Consider the following 17,213-nt stretch of genomic DNA (forward strand, 5'->3'; position numbering starts at 1 on the left):
TGTCAGTGAGAATTATTATTTTATTTTCTACTTTTGGTGTATAAAATTATTTGACATAAGAAACAAACTTGGCTTCATATACATGATAAGAGCCTCCTTTTAGTTCATATGCATTTATCCAGCTGCCAATATTATACAAAAATGTTTTAAACAACGATTCTCTCAATGACTGCAGTAAACTAGTGCCGTTTGTGGTTTTGTGGAAGTGTTGGACTTTGAAGGTGTCTCTTCTCGCTAACCTACCTTCATCAAATTATCGGTTAAAAGTTGGCTAACGTAAAATAACCAGTATGGTGAGCTAAGATTAATTTGTTTCCAACGGCAATTAAATCTTTTGGAGAAATACTTGCAAGAATTATTCTTATCAACGGTAACGCCACAAAATCTAGATAAATTATTAACATTGGTAGCTATAGTATAATCATAATTATCAGCTAAAATGAATGCACACGTTTCACTGTTTACTTATAACTAATATAAAGAATATGTAATTGAAATAGTGAAACAATTAGCTATAAAATGCTAAAAAATAGCATACATGATAGATGTTTTAAATAGTGAACTATAAATATACAGGTGACCAAACCAATCTCAACAGTGGAAGTTGTGTGAGACAGTCACCTATACACCCATCAGTTATAATTTTACAATTTTAATCTTGGTTAAAGTCAATTAAAGAAAGAACTCAAGTGAAATGTGACAGCTGGTGTCAGTGCAACAGGGACTGAGCTCCTTGATGAATCGCAGGTGAAAAGACACAGGACAAAAAAGGCCTTAAAATGAGAGCAACAAGTCATCCGGAGTATATATTTTATTTATGATTTGGATCGTATTCATACTTAAATATCCTCCCTTCTCTCCGAAAGGTCTAATGGCTGACAAGAAGGATTTGCCTATCGAGGAGGAAGAGGATGAGAGAAACCTCAACTACAATCCTCCGGCTCTGAAGTCTTTGCGGGAGATTCAGGAAATGGATAAAGATGATGAGAGCCTTGTCAAGTACAAGCAGACCCTGCTGGGGACGGGTCCAGTGACAGCAGGTGAGTGTGTGTGTGTGTGTGTGTGGTTATTGATCACCTGAAGTGACAGAGGAGCTGGTGATTCACACTGGTATCCAGTGTGTTACTGCAGCTTTAATAATACCATTCACTCAATATAACGACTTGCTACATAGTTCCTTGGAGTCATCAACTTCTGATCACACACGCACACACACACACACACACACACACACACACACACGCTCTCAGGAACAGATCTGCTTGCCTCAGCATCTCTAATCCAGCAGCCCGGCCATGACAGCTGATATCAGTAGAATAGCCCTGACTCCTCCACTGCTGTAACTCAACACCACCAGTTCTACAGCTTTGTACATCCAACGCTGAGGGAGAAGCAGCGAAGAGCAGCGAGGAGAGGATTTAGTTTATTTACTGGGTTTATCTTTGAATATGTCCATGCTGAATCCTGATACCAGCCCACAATACAAATGTCTGACAGTCATTTTCTTCTCCACTGACTGAAATGTTTATGGACTGTGATATTTAAAACGTCTGTCATGCCATTGCAACCTTAGTGTCACGGTCTCCAGGTAATGTATTAGAACCATATAACTGGCTCTGGTCATGGCAACTTACTGTAGCAGCGGATGAACTCATGATGATCCTGAGGACATTTCATCCATCTCCAAATCCATGTACAAACTTATTCAGCATTTAGCAAATATTAGCATGTCAACATACTAAATGTGTAGCTAGACTCATCCCCGGATCCTTTCATTAAAACCATCATTACAGAGAAATAATTTTGTCTGCAATGATGGAAATCGTTCTTACATACAATTTCCCCTAACACTTCCCCTAAAAAATTCCTGTTAAAATGTATTGAATAGGATAGTCATCATAATGTTCCTAGCTGGCTGCTTCTACTTTTGTTTCTTTTTTTTTTGGGGGGGGGGGGGGGGGGGGGGCAAGCTAATCATCTCCAGGCTACATAACATACAGATAAGACACAGTAGGAGCTAGTGATCTACTAAACAAATGTAAAATAAAACTACTATTATGATGATTTTAAAGCTGATCAAACAAATATATGAAGGAAGAAATTGATTTTGTGAAACTGTAATAACAAGCCTGTTTTTTCTCCAGACCTCTGTGGACCTAATGTCTGTGTGACGAGGCTGACCTTGTTATGTGATGAGGCGCCTGAACCAGTCACCATGGACCTGGCAGGTACAGGACATTACTCTTATATTGACTTGGCCAGCGTTAGTCTGCTCCCTAAACTGGATGCAGCTGTGGTCCGACGCTGCTGTACACTCACATACTCTGGAGCAAGGCACCCTACCCCACGGTGCTGCAGTGAATGTGCAGAAAGCCTGCAGTGGGTGTGTCCATGCTCGAGAGAGGAGAGGCAGCTAAATGTTTGCTTAGTGGGCAGTATTGACATTTTCCCCTGGGTGCAGGCGGCAGCGACAGGCAGGGGAGGGGAACGAGGTGTCTGTAAGTGCGTGCATGTGTGTGTCTGCACTGCATGGTAATCAGGTGGCGACAAAGAGATTATGTCATTGCCTACAGGGGACAAAGTTGAGGAAAAGATCAGTCTTTGACTGTCAGTCTCTCTCTCCCGCTCTCTCTTTCTCTGTGTGTGTGTGTGTGTGTGTGTGTGTGTGTGTGTGTGTGTGTGTGTGTGTGTGAAGACCTGTCATTGACTTGTGTTAGAGACAAGCTCATAAAGAGAACAACTGTTATTTGTCTATATTTTATTCCTTAATTCACTGCATGTAAGTCTAGCTTGGATTATTCCTGGTTTTCCTGCTTTTCTCTCTCTCACACACACGCACACGCACAATTGCACATTCGCACTCAAAAACATCCAATAATGGACAGCTAAGACTAATAAGAAGGTCACCTGGTTGCTAGGCAATGCTGACTTTGTACTATGCAGTTTGTTCTGACGCCAACACAGATGAGATGGAAACTACCTAGCAGCTTCTAACGCTTGTTCACTTTAAAGGGACGACCTGCCGATCACTGCTAAGACTGTAAAAACGGTTTAGTACTGTCTTGGGCGGTTCTGGATGAGCTTAGTTGTCTCTGAGAAAATAACCATGATGATGTTGTAGTGATGTCATCAGGGCTATCTCAGAGTATGCTACAGACTTAAATTTTTTAACAGAGACAAATGTTTATGTCCAGCAGGAAGGGGAGACAAATACAGACACTATCCAGATCCCAGTTATGGGAAATGTAGGCTAGAGTGTTTTTGGAGTGTACACTAAGAGCCTAATGTCTTCTGAGAACATGTAGGGAGGAGGTTAAGATTGTTTTTGCTCTAATAACACTCCTCATCTTGTGTTTCAGTTAAACACTGAGCTTAAAATGTAAAAAAGACCATGATCTTTCCCTACCCTTATTACGTGCTAATATAATCACTTTTAACTTGATGGGAATTGTTTCTAATTAAAGCCCTTTGGTGTTTCACTGGACAGAAGCCATAGCTGTGCAAACTGTCTGACTCATTCTCCGTTGCTGGGATTTTACCCAGTGCTCTCAACAGTCTGTATTCCAATTTCAGAACAATATTCACTATTGGGCCAGCAGCCCTGTAACACTGGCCTATTTGCTGCTATTGCATTTATCATTACTAATTCTTGTCTTTAAAATCCGGAAGCTTCCAATTGATGGTGGTGTTTAATTCTTGCATTTAATTTTGATTTTATTTGTCTATGGTAATTGGTATTATGGTAGTAAAAACTGTTGTAAGGCTCATGCGATAGCTTATGCTGGCCCTCGTGGGCTCATAAGTTTGTTGCAATTTGTGAGCGCTCACCATGCATGAAATGTGATGCTGCCACATGTCTACCTGTAACTGCTGCTTGAAAACCACTTCAGTTGAAATGAGCCTCTGATGATTAGATTGTGGAGGTTAAAGCTTTTGCGAGCATCATGTGATGTTTTGCAGTGTCTGACTTCTAATAATTTAGATCCTGCTCTTCCTCTTAGCAGACAGAGTCATCCCAACGCCGGAAATGCTGTTTGACGCCGGCGACTGTTTTAGAATGGCTTTATTTCACCGCAGCACAGACACATCTTGTGTCCATCCACTTTGGAAAAACATATAAATTTGCACTGGAAGCTCGAACAGTTGAACGCTGTGCGTATTCATGGGTCCATGTTGTAGACCTGGAGAGAAAAAGAGAAACTGCTTAGTGTTATGTGAGAGAAAAGCATCTCCCATCATAAATCTATAGTCTAAGCAGCAGTGGAATAATCGGTCCTGCTGGTGTATCATGTTGCAGTCAGATAGCCGAGCCGGCACCAACCTGGTTGTGAAATGGAGTTTCCACTGGTAGTTGAATGCATTAGAGACCTTATTATATACTATAGGCTGTTATCAGTGCTTTAACTGATGATGGGCATTTACCGCTGTTGTGTGTGTGTGAGAGAGAAGAAGGGGTGACAAAACGCAGGGTGAGATACATTGCACCATTGTACAGGTAATTGCTCTCCGCTTTGAGAGTGTAAGCAAAGAAAAGAAACTAAGGGCTGGCCCAGTTGGCCTGTCAGAGACCTTTAATTCCTGTGTGGTTGTTTGGGTCATGCAGTATCTGCTGTGAACTCTCTGCAGTACAAAACATCTCTGAGCCTGAGGAAAGGTGAACAGTAACCACTTCCAATGACTGCTGAGAACATTTGTTGCCTAGTTTAAAATGTGTACTGTTGTTGCTGTTGTTGTAACAGCAACCTTTACATTCATTAATTCATATTCTACCGCTCAACCCTTTCGGATCACTGGAGCCAATCCCAGTTCGCATCGGGTGAGGACGGGGCACACCCTGGACAGGCCGCCAGTCCAGCCCAAGGCCCGAACACTTACATGTGTTTATTTAATTAGGTTTCAGTGAACCCATCCAGGGACGCCATGATTGATCGTGCCGCTTTTGTTGATGTGAGCACATAATAATCTGTACCAAAATCTGAAGGTTAATGGATGATCCAGATCATTAAAACTTAAGCCCTTAATGTCCTTACTTTTGTTTAAAAGGTTGAATAGAATGTCTGCAGGTATTGAAGTTTGTAGAAAAAGGGGCAAAAAAAAAAAAAAGGGGGGCTCGAGAGGCCATTACAGCGCTGGAGTTTCATAGCAGCGTCAGGACTGTGGTAAGCACAGTCACCGCTGTGAAAATAATTATTCATTTATATCTGGCTGATTTATTCATCCTGGTTCCAGGTCATGCTTATCAACTGGCTTTATTAAAAAATACCGTTACATACACCTAGGAAGTTTGTTTACAACTCATTAGTCACGTCATGCTCCGTAGCATCGAAGCAAGAATATGAATGGAAGGCATTTTTATGCATCTTTTCCTTCAGCATGCATTCAGTGAAACGGAGCCTGTGCAGATAATGCTCTTGCCGTACGGAAGATTCACCACAAATGATCTACCGTCAGAATTTGAAAGAGTTCAACTTATTGACTTCAACAGTGGAATATTGAAATGATTAGTTTTGATCAGTCAACTTATAGGATTCTTGTGTTGTGTGGATTTCTGCTGTACCTGTACCTTATTACATCCCTGCCTCCTTATCAGCACCTCTTTAACATCATAAGAGAGCAGGCCCACTGCTATTAGACTATCACTTTGTTTTCAGATTAATCCTTCACAATAACTGCCAGCGCCATTTCAGCTCTTTCTGCTGCTTGTGTTTTGATCAATGCCCTGAATGTTTATGCACTGTGATAAGAAAAACGCTTTTCATCAGGCCCAGCTGGCAGCAGAACAACAACTTGTATTTCCGTGTCTCAGTGGATACAGCAATAAAACAACCAGAGATAGAAATTCACTGCCCAATGTGGCCTCCCAGACAAAAGAAAAAAAGGAAAACATATGCTGGAATCAAAGAGGTGTGACCTAGTTCGGCTTAAAGATATGTTAAACATCAGGTTTGTTGAGTTTAGTTGTTTTTAATGTGTCTCGGTTAATAAAGCGTCACACCTCCATATTTCTGCGCTGTAAACACGTATTTCATCAACACATAAGAGAAAGATTTATGATCTGCCATTGGATGGATTGTGCTGTATTGTGCCAGACCACACTCCACAAGGCAATATCCTTGACAATGACTTTTCAGCGCTCTGGTGCCCTAAATGCAAGCAGCGGCTTTGTTAAACTTTCATGTTCCCAGGGTTGTTTTTGCTGAGCATTGCAGAGCAGCCTTCCTATTCCAGTCACTAATTCATCCCTCACAGATTTGATTATTCTGTGTTCATGATGTAACGTAATGGTCACTGTGCAGATGTCTCGTTTGTCAAATTTACTTATAAATGTGTGTGTGTGTGTGTGTGTGTATCTTCTCATGGCTGGTCTTTTTGAGTGTTGTCCTATAAATTTGAAACCTAAATTCAAACGTCTATGATTGTTGATATAAAATTAAAGAAGCATTATGAACCGAAGTGAACTGGTATAACAATATTCTTTATACTACCCAATGGTCTCATTTAGAGTGTTTAGTTATTACGTGTTTTACAGTACAATATTGGATTGCTCTGTTTAGGCAGAACTTTTAGCTAGTGGCCTGGTTGTGGATGGCAGCGTCAGTCTGTCCAGCTGTCAGCTGGTCTTCTAACATCTCAATGCTGATGGATTGCCATGGAATTTGGTGCAATGATGAATTCTAAAGGACTCTTGCCATCGAATTTACGTTTGTTCTAATTCTGAACTAACTTTACTGATACCGTTTTGGGTTTAATGCAAATTAGCAAGCGTTAGCATGACCGGATCTTAAGTTAAAAACATTGTATCCTCTAAACGTGACTGTGCTCGTGCGGGGTTAGGGTTAGGGTTGGCATTTATCTCATGGCATCACTGGGATGAAATATAACCTCACAGAGCATCTTCCATGGCTGGAGATTCTTTGGTGGGTTATGTTGTCACCAGAGTTATTAATGATCGCATGCTGTTCAGCAGCTTAATCAAGAAAAATGTATCATATTTTATAAACTGATCATTTATTTGAATGATAATTTTTATCCTGACAGCCTCCAGCAACCGTAATGGATCGATGTAGCAAGGTAGTTGTCCTCACAGTTCATTACTCATACAATAGCTCTATATCATAATCTCCTTGTTATGTACACAATACTATTATTTATCATTTCTATTACATTCTTTTCTTTAGTCTAGTTTGACAACATATGTGTTATTGTGCATCTCAATACAGCCACAATGTATGTGATGTTTTCATAGAGTACAGATTTGAAATATTGGTCTTTGTGGTATGAATGTATTGTTGAATAGATTAGAGAGAGTGAATGGTGTAAGAGGGATTTTTTTCAGTTTGTTTCCTTTTATAAAGCATTGTCAGGCTTTTCTGGCTCCAGTACAGTACTTCCAAAATCATAAGCTTCAGATGGAAAACTGGTGTGTTGATCTTTCTCCACCTATATATCCCTGCATGCACACGAGCCAAAGTACAGACCTCTATGAACGTGTGTGTGTGTGTGGAGAACAAGTAGACAGCTCTCAACACTGACCTATTTTACTCTATCAGACGTTCCCCAGGGAGACCAGCATCTCTTTTCTCTCCTCCCTATCTCCTGAGACAGAAGAAAAAAGAGGAGAGTGGAGAGTTTGTGAAGGGAGACGGATCAAATGAAATAAGACACAGACACAGATGTAAGGATGGAAAATCTCAAATGTCAGCCACTGAGGAACAGCTTTATTAGCTTCATGACATACTCTATTCTTCTTTTTGATTTTAACTAACAGAGAATTGAAAATGCTTCATGCGGTGGTATAAAGGAATATGTGGCTATTTTTTTTTTTATTATAACACAACAGTCAGCATAAGGAAGGTTAATAGCTTTAAGAGATACACTATTTGTTGGAGGCTTTCTATGGGAAGTGACTGAATGTAAAAGCACATATATATTTAATATGGGTAACACCAGTGGGACTCAGCCATCTGACACTAAACATGGCATTTCTGAGTGAGCAACGTACTGCCTGCAGTGTGTGTGTGTGTGTGAGTGTATCTTATCTGTCAGTCATTTTCTTTCTTTTCCTCTCTTCCTCTCTTCCTCCACACATCACGGCTGTCTGTTCTTATTCACCGATTTTCCTCTATCTCTCTCTCATCTCCTCCCTCCACTCTTTCTCTCTGTCCATTAGGAAGCACTCAGGATGATGGTTGGGTTTAAATTGAGATATAAAGTGATTAGGCAGAAGATGCATTTCTGATTGCTCTGTGCTTTTAAATGGCCCAGGACACTTCTCCCTCTCAATATGAACCCATCCAACCCCACAGTACAGCAAAAACAGCATTGTATTGAGGGCAGCACAACTGACATCCATTAAGCTTATTTTGCTGAAAGCAGGAAAAGAGAAAATTCTCTAAATCCCTGGTTTAAATATATGTTTAAATACATTTTGGCCACATTTATCACATCATACACCATTAGGCAATCAGACTGTGAGGTATTTTTTCTACTTCTACACTATTAAACCTCACACTCACTCTATCAAAGTAAGAATTTTTAGTAATTGTTTTTTGTCTCTTATTGTTGTGCATTCTTCTGAGTAGACACACCTACAGATCTATTTCTGTTATCTTTCAAGTGTGGCTCTGCGACTTGTGACTGTGACTAATTTGTTTTCGATTCTTTCTGAAATTTTCTAGAATTTTTGAAAATGTCTTTTGTTAAATATCTGTTTAAAATTTTGCACAAACAAGTCATCATGAGCAGTGACATGCTGCTTGTTATTTATTATTCAATAGCTCAATAACTTCAAAATCCAGTATGTAAATGTCACACACGCCTTGTTGTGAAAAAATAAACCTATTGGCGTCCTGGTGAAAGGAGCCATTTGGCATGCTGTTATCGACAGCACAGGTGATGTCATACACGTTTTGTTGATCATGAGTGATGATTTATTGTTTCGTTCTCGTGTGTGCGCAGGAGACCTGAGCGCGCTAAAGGAGAAGAGCTTCGCCCTACAGGAAGGAGCTAAATACAGACTAAAGATAAACTTTAAGGTAAGATGGACTATAGTATAGAAAGCTCAGTGCCTGTAAATTTATGGACAAACAGACGATCAGGTATTTGATCTAAGTGATATAGAAACGGCTGAGTAAGCCACTGTGTCCAATGGAACCTCAATACAAGCAAAACCATTATCATATTTAATGAGAATTGTCAGAGCTGTTTTATATTATAGTGCCAGGAAGGATCAGTGCTTGATAAGCAGTCTCTTCTCCAGTTATTCGCATTTCAAGTTTTAGTGATGACGAGAGTTGTCTGTCAGTTGGGCCATCACTTTAGTCCACACTGAAATATCCCAACATCTGTAGGAGAGATAAAAACATTCATTCGAGATGATTCTCCCCTGAATTTAGGTTATAGTATGTTTGACTTTACCTGGAATATTTCAAAACTTTGTTCATCTATCATGGGTTGCATTTGAAGCTTGCACAAGCATACGTGGCTCTGACCTGCTTGATGATTCGTGTTTCCCAGAGGATGTCTCATCATCAATCACCTGACTTTCCCTGCACCACCACCATCAGCTTGACATTTAAGGCTGTCAGTGAAATGTTTCAACAACTTCTGGATGGGTTGGCATGACATTTGTTTTCATCGGTATGAGCAGGATAAGCTTTCATGACCGCCAGAGTTTTCATCAGTTTAATTCATTTAAATTCATCTAATGCTGTCTTCTGTAACCAAATACCCTCCAGAATAATAACATTCCCACAAACTATAGTTTGTATTATGTGCTTGCTAGCAGATGTTAGTGTGCAGAAGGAAATTGAGGGCATGACTGGTACCATTGACTTATATCAATACTTTGTTTTCTTATGTGATAGCGAAAGTCAGCGATGGCTCTGATTCAGTCCCAAAACTCACACCACATTTGAAACTTCCATTATCCTCTCATGCCTCTATCTCCAGCCTAGCAGTACCCAGTTTATTTTCCATCCCTCTCCCCATCATCAGCTCCCCTTCCTTCCTTTCTCTATCGTAAATAAACCACTCAGCACTGATGTAAACGGAGGGCAGCCTCTTTCCCAAACCGCATCTTCATATCCACAATGAGTAAACACAGATCAGGAAAATGACAGTTTTGAAAGGAAATTCACAGCAGATATACAAATGATAACGATCGTGCCCAAAAGCTAGAAAGGATGTTTATGTGACAATGATTACATAAAGAATAATGAATATTAAGCCTAAATATTTGGCCAGTGAGCTGCTGGAAAAAGAAAAAAGCATCAACAAAAATCAACACAGAAGTGGCCCATTTTTTTTATATTTAAGAGGTTCTTGGGTTCAGAGCTGTCCTTCGATGTCCCTAAAATTCATTTGGGCCACTTCAATATTCTATCTATTATCTCCTCTAATGGTTAGAGGGCATGTAGGACTGTGGAAAATGTGCCTGTACTGAGGACAACACGTACATTTGAGCGAATGCTTCCAAAATGATTATCATCACAAAAATCAGGAATTGAATGTACTGCAAATGAAAAAACGAAGTAAATAGCAGCAATGTTCCCCTGAAGTGTGTTCAGATTTTTCCTAAAAGGAAGAGACTGCATGGCTGTGAGTGTGTGTGGGTAGACAGGAGGCTCCTCGGGTGCTCAGCCCTGAGGGTAAAGGGAGATGTGCAGAGAATGACCTAATGGCTCAGAGAGCGCCAGGCTCTGCTCTCCTGTGAGGACTCCTGCTGGACACATTGGTCTCTGCCGCCAGCTTAATTCATTTACTTCCTCACTGTTAAAGCGCAGACGGACTGGTTGAATGTACATCCGTTTCATTCTTATTAAAACCTAATACGCTCAAACAAGTTGCATTAAATCTTGTTACAGATGTTTTACGAGCTGTACATGCAGCAATATATTAAAACTGCATTTGTTTGCCGAAAGGTCATCCACAGATGAACGAATAATAATATTTTATTCTGCACAGTGTTGCCAAACAACTTGTTGGGACCAAACTGTTATAAAACTGAAACAATAGATTTACATGGAGGAGTCAGCACCAACCACAAATACAGATACTGTGCTGTCAAACAATCTGATATATACAAAATATTATTTTAAATTCAGGTTCATTCCCAAGTATCAAGCTATTACGGGGATGTCATTTATGTTAGCTGTATTTAAGAGCTGTTAAAAAGGACAAATAAAAGATTAGAGTGAATCCCCAGCATATCATTTATCTAATCTATGTATTTCATGGATCAATGTCATATCAAAATCAAATCAAATCAGATTTATTTATATAGCGCCAAATCATAACAAAGTTACATCAAGGCACTTTACATATAGAGCAGGTCTAGACCAAACTCTTTATAAAATTATTTAAAGAGTCCCAACAGATCCCCTGATGAGCAAGCACTAAGTGGCAGAAACCTCGGGCAGAACCAGGCTCAGGGGGGCGGCCATCTGCCTCGACTGGTTTGGGGCAGATAGGGAGGGAGAGAGAGCGAGAGACACACAGAGGGATGCAGGAGGAGGATAGGATATTCAAAACAGGTGTAGGCAGCAACATGATGCTGCATGAAGTTCATGGAAATGATGCTGGATGGAATTCATGAAGATATGGGAGCAGCAGGCGTCGCAGGAACATGGGGGCAGTGATGATTCATCACCTGCGGGACGAGGACAGGGAGAGAGAGGAGAGGAACTGTAAAAAAATAATAATAATTAAGGTGTTTGTAACAATAAACAAATGAAAAATATCCACTGATATTTTAGTTTGGCTATTTGCAATAGAAAAGGTTTTCACTAAAAGTTATTGAATGTGTAATTGGATTTGAGGTTTTATGCATCTTTCCATGTGGACTTTTTATCTTCAAAATGTGCCTGTGTTGGTTCGTGCATGAATGAATCTGTGTGAAGTGGAAAGAGCAACATTGCCTGTAATGTGTGAATTCATAACCAAGAGAAACTTGCATGCCAAGATTTGATGAGACTGAGCGTGTCTGCAGGTGAAAAGAGAAATCGTTGCTGGCTTGAGGTACCATCATGTGACCTACAGGAAAGGAATTAGAGGTAAGTACACTCCAGCCTTCACGTGCCAAATGCAACCAGCCAGTTAGAAGACATGAAGAATGAGTGTCAATCGTACGTTCGTGGCATTCACTGGATGAGTGTTTCATAATCTACGACTTCCCCAATTATACCTAAAAACGGACCATTTATTCTTATGCAGCTTTAACATGCTCACCTTTCATCAACAGCAGCATGACTTTTCATCAAAACATGTGCATGAACGTGCATCTACCTCAGGAAGGCTGTGTGCAGATTTAGGAAACCATGAATTACACTCAGGTATCTTCTGAACACTCAAATTGGGAATACATTTCTTTGCTGAGTGTGAAAATTAAGTTGCCCATCAAACAATTGACCACAGACAGTTTTAGGAGGAGCCTGTGTCTGCAGCTCTGAAGCCATCATGTATGGTTCTTTGCATTTTCTTTGTATGTGGCTTTTGCCTCCAATAATAATAATTTTGATTAAAAATATCACTTAATTTGTGTTAAATCTTCAAAAGCTCCATGACATTTTATTTTGTTTTATGACATAATGGACCAGCTAACACGTGACTCATCATAATCAGTCCAATATTTGCATGCCACGTGTGTTGCGTAGCTCATCTCTTTCAAAAAGGATCTGCTATTCAATTCTCTTAAAACTGAGAGTTTCATGTTTAAAGATATTTGAGAACAAGTTTTATTTTTTTTAGTTTAGTTTAGTTTAATTTTCAACCAAGAGACACAGAAATTGTGTCTTGATCTTCATTTTTGCATGAATCTTTTTATTTTATGATAAATACGAGCCCTGGGGCTGTAATCACGAAACATCTGTGTGTCAATCCTGATTTTAAGACTTTGGCAAGCACAAATTCTCTCTGCTTTTTAGCAGTAAAGCTGGTAGGAGTAGTCGGAGGCAGCCCAGAAAACTCCTGATGCATCAAGATGTATTTACTCAGCTACTGTAGGGAATCAGTCTCACTGAACAATCCAGTTTGAAATGCAACTATCACCGATTGTGCTGTTTTTCAGTATTAATTCACCACAATTAATGGAAAAACTGGAAAAATGTTGTTTGCAAGGTTGATTAACTCAGAATATCACAGTCATTTTTCACATTAAGTCATTCATCCAACCAACAAGTTGATTCCATGGCCATTGCAGGACTCCTGAGTTTCAGTATATATGGAACTGCTTCATCAAACATGTAGATGGATAAATATGGCCTCATGTTGCCAAATGTCCATTTTGTATCTTTCTGCAGTGGACAAGGTGTCGTACATGGTAGGAAGTTACGGACCAAGACCAGAGGAGCATGAGTTCGTCAGCCCAAGTGATGAGGCACCCAAAGGCATGATGTCACGTGGCCACTACCAGATCAAGTCCCACTTCATCGATGACGACAAGAACATCTTCCTGGCCTGGGAGTGGAACCTGGACATCAAGAAGGACTGGAATGAATAGAGGTAGATAGAGAGGGAGGGATGACGCTACTCTCTTCTTTTCTCTCGCTCCTATCCTTCACCTCCCTCTCCTCTTTACACTCCCTAACCCATCTCCATGTTGTCTTGTGAAGGCAGCCTTTGCACTGGCCAAAAAAACAGGAGGCTCTACTTCTCCTTCCTCTTTATTCTCTCTTCCATGTTCCCTGCTTGTTTCAAGCAGGAAACCTGAGAACAACTGTGACTTGTAGAGGAGATCCTTCCCCTGCCTTTTATCCCTGCATTATATCTACAAATATATCCTCCACCCACCCTAAACTATCCACATGATGGAGTCTCCCTTTCCTTTTCCCCCCACCCCTTCCTTATAATCCTGTCATGTATCCATACCTTCACACAGCAGCAGTGGATAGTCTGAACTAAAGGAAGTCACTTGAGGCAAAGGGAAATACAATAGTAGCAAAGTCATTGTGAAATACAAGTGAAATACACACATCAGCTGCTGTTGTAGCTGTGAGATTATTATTGATAATAATAAAGTCATGAGACGCTGCAACAATGTTCCATTTACTGAAAGAAAACACCCTGAACTGTGTGTAGATCATTTACAAACCTTCGGTATCTGTCAGGAAACTTCCCCTGGAAGAAGAGATGTCATATATCAATACAGAGGGCACTGTGACTCTCAAGAGGAAGATTTAACTAAAGGTTTACCACCTATCGGTATAAAAATAGGAAGTTCGTTCCTGTAGTCTGGATCAAGCAGAGCAACAGCAAAGGCTGTAAAGCAGAGCTCATGGAGGCATATCAGGGACTTTAAACCCCTTAGCACCCGACTGCCGCAATTTGCAAAATCACTTAAATCAAAATATAACACGCCTTCTCTGTGTCCTGACTTAGTCAAATCTGAACACACAGATGGGATTCACAGGGCCTATTTTTAGATTCAGTGTACGTACACATCCTTCCAAGATAGAATGAACTACTTACAAATTGTAGAATAAAGATGCTCCTCTAATTGTAGTAGCTGCATCTCAAAAGTTCCTCCAGTGGCAAAATCCAGTTTTGTCTGAGGTTGAGTCCAAAATGTCGCACTTTGAAAACCCCTGAAATTTTTAGAAGGCAGAAATGTCGCTTGTGTTGATGAACTATTTTCTTTATGTGTTTTTTAAGTTTGGTCATATCTATTTATTCCATGCCACAGGGTGTTGGTTGACTTATATATTGATTAAGGGATGAGGTTCAAGCTTGTTATTTGTAGAATTTAGAATTCTGAAGATGTTTGTTCTTGGTTTCATTTCATGAAATCGATAATAACATATAATCCTTTTTGACTTTTCCCCATGTTTCTGCCTTTAAAAATAAATACATCAAACACACTAGTTTCAAAATAAATACGATTCACTTCCTCTCCCAATGGCCACTACATGTATAAACCTTGTGTTTTTATCGAACTTTTTGTGTTTGCTTTCAAAGCACCAGTTTTCTCGAGTCTTTGCCGAGCTTTTTGAAAGAGCAGACCAATTAAAGACTGAAACTGAACTGTGTATATTGTAGAAAGCGATGCATGTATGTCCTTTAGGATTTGATACTATTCATTCAGTAAAAATAAACAAAATTAGCCCTTTCTAAACCTCTCTCGTATACCAGAGACACAAGATGTGAATAAAAATGAACATTTTGAGGCGGTAACTAGAAGACAATGGAGTTCTGTCAGAGAAGTATATCACGGGATGAATTAACTCCCTTTAAAAAATAAAAAATATAATTATAGTGTTAAGTCTTTGGATATGATATTGTCATTGTTGCTGAGCATATTGAACATTGAAATACCATTTGAAATCGTTGTGATCTAAGACTAACTGTAAATGTTGGCTTGTTGGGTGTTGCATGGTTTAACAAGATTCTCTCTTCCTTTTTTACAACTTTATTGTAAAATTTAATGTGATTTAAAAAAAAAAAAAAAAAAAAAAACAATGACAAAAAAGATACTGATGCAACATCCAGATGTCAATGGTTGCCACATACTGCAGATACAGTATTTACAGGGATATTTTTAAAGGCACAGATAGCTGGAAGAATCTTTCTGTGTCTAATTGCCTCGAGCCTGTAACAATCAAGTGCTGCATCTTCAAATATTGGTGTCAAGTCTAGTATCCTGTATCTTTTAATAAAGGCAGTTCAAAAAGCATTTCCGTGGCTCCCTTGAAGTATTTGCCCTGCACCATAATGAGAGTATCATTATCATGAAAACCTGTGAATTTCCCGTGTGTAACTGGAAATTCAGCCATAGCGGGAAAGAAATTTGAGAAATCACTCTTCTTTATTGTCTCTTTTATTACATTTCATTATTAGCATGGTCTAAAATACGATCACAATTCCATACTAGACTGCAGTTGCACACAGGAATAAATAATATGATTTTGTAAATCCTTTTCCAAAGGGTTAAAGGAAACAACGTACCGCTGTATGAACTTGGCAGTGTAATTTCTGTAGATTGTGTTTCAAACATGACAGTTGGTTCCTCAGCAACAGGTTTGCAACTGATCAGCACACCTCCTTCATGCTTCAAGTTGTAAACACATTTCTCTCTGAAATTCCCTTCACAGTTTTTTAGTTGAAGATGAAGAAGTTTGTGTTATTGGGTTTAATATTCATTAATATGGATCACCACACTTCAAATGAATGTTTCCCTTGGAATAATGACATTGGGCATGTGTTGCAGCGGCAATAAGTCAAAATGCAGAGTTTTGCCTGTTTTCCCTGTGTCTGTGTGAGTCTAAACACATGGTTTAACTTAATTGGTGAGTATTTGGTGTAAATTGCCCACGAGCGTAGGAGGGTGAATGGTTGTTTGTCTCTGTATGTCGGCCCTGCAGTAGACTTGCACCCTCGCCCAATGTCAGCCGGGAGTGGCTCCAGCACCCCCTGACGGATGGCTTATGTCGCAATCAGCTCTCAACAAAACCAAATCCAAGTTATTCTTCTTGTAGCAGTGCTTGTAAGTATTCTAGCTCTTGGACATTCAAAACAAAGTCTCTAGCACTATTCCTACATGAAGAGAGATTGATTTAAAACATCTATATTTAATAAATTATTGAAACATATCTACAACTTTAAAGAATCAATGAATGTCTTCAGAAAGTCACTCTTTCACTCATTTTCTACCCAGAAGTTAGATGAGAAAAAACAGACCACTTGGACAGATGGTTACCTTAGCTTAGTATAAAAACTGAAAACAAGGGGGAGCAGGTGGCCGAGCTCTGTCCAACTCAGACAAAAGCCCACCTATAAGCACTTAAAGCTCTTATCATGTTATATTTAATTTGCTTTAAATGTACAATAACACTGGTAATACTCTAATACTCCAATAATGTAATAACAAAAAGTACACGGCAAGCTGTAGCTACGTTAAACAACTGAGGCTTGTAGCTTCACATTTTGTGATGACATGAGAGTGGCATCTCATCTAACTAGCAAAAAAGCAGGCAATAAAACATATTTTTGTGTGTTTGTTTTAAATGTATAGACTCCATATGTAAGTGGGATGTGGTGCCGTTTTCATGATTAGAACGGGGTTAAACACTTTCACACTCTCATTCCCTTTTAGATGTCAACAGCATTTTTGGGGGGTAATGGTTTCATTTTCCTTTATAATAATCTTTAATATTTATGATTTGTAATATTCTGAAAACCTCTGTTTCATTCTTAATTTGCAGAGTGCTAACTGAAAATAC

At 39.5% G+C, this 17,213-nt stretch overlaps 1 protein-coding gene across 3 annotated transcripts in view; it reads left to right on the top strand.

Annotated features, from left to right (window-relative positions):
- The window catches only part of arhgdig (Rho GDP dissociation inhibitor (GDI) gamma), a 34,740-nt gene extending 19,618 nt beyond the window's left edge, over positions 1-15,122 (top strand). For all 3 annotated transcript variants that reach the window (XM_029508525.1, XM_029508524.1, XM_029508526.1), the window contains exons 2-6: positions 867-1,040; positions 2,145-2,228; positions 8,959-9,035; positions 11,990-12,053; positions 13,299-15,122. In XM_029508525.1, the coding sequence (XP_029364385.1) occupies positions 872-1,040; positions 2,145-2,228; positions 8,959-9,035; positions 11,990-12,053; positions 13,299-13,498 (594 nt within the window). In that variant the 5' untranslated portion in view covers positions 867-871 and the 3' untranslated portion in view covers positions 13,499-15,122. The remainder of the gene's footprint in view (positions 1-866; positions 1,041-2,144; positions 2,229-8,958; positions 9,036-11,989; positions 12,054-13,298) is intronic.
- Positions 15,123-17,213: the final 2,091 nt, after the last annotated feature.

The sequence above is a fragment of the Echeneis naucrates genome, chromosome 8 (assembly GCF_900963305.1).
Source record: "Echeneis naucrates chromosome 8, fEcheNa1.1, whole genome shotgun sequence".
Taxonomy (NCBI): domain Eukaryota; kingdom Metazoa; phylum Chordata; class Actinopteri; order Carangiformes; family Echeneidae; genus Echeneis; species Echeneis naucrates.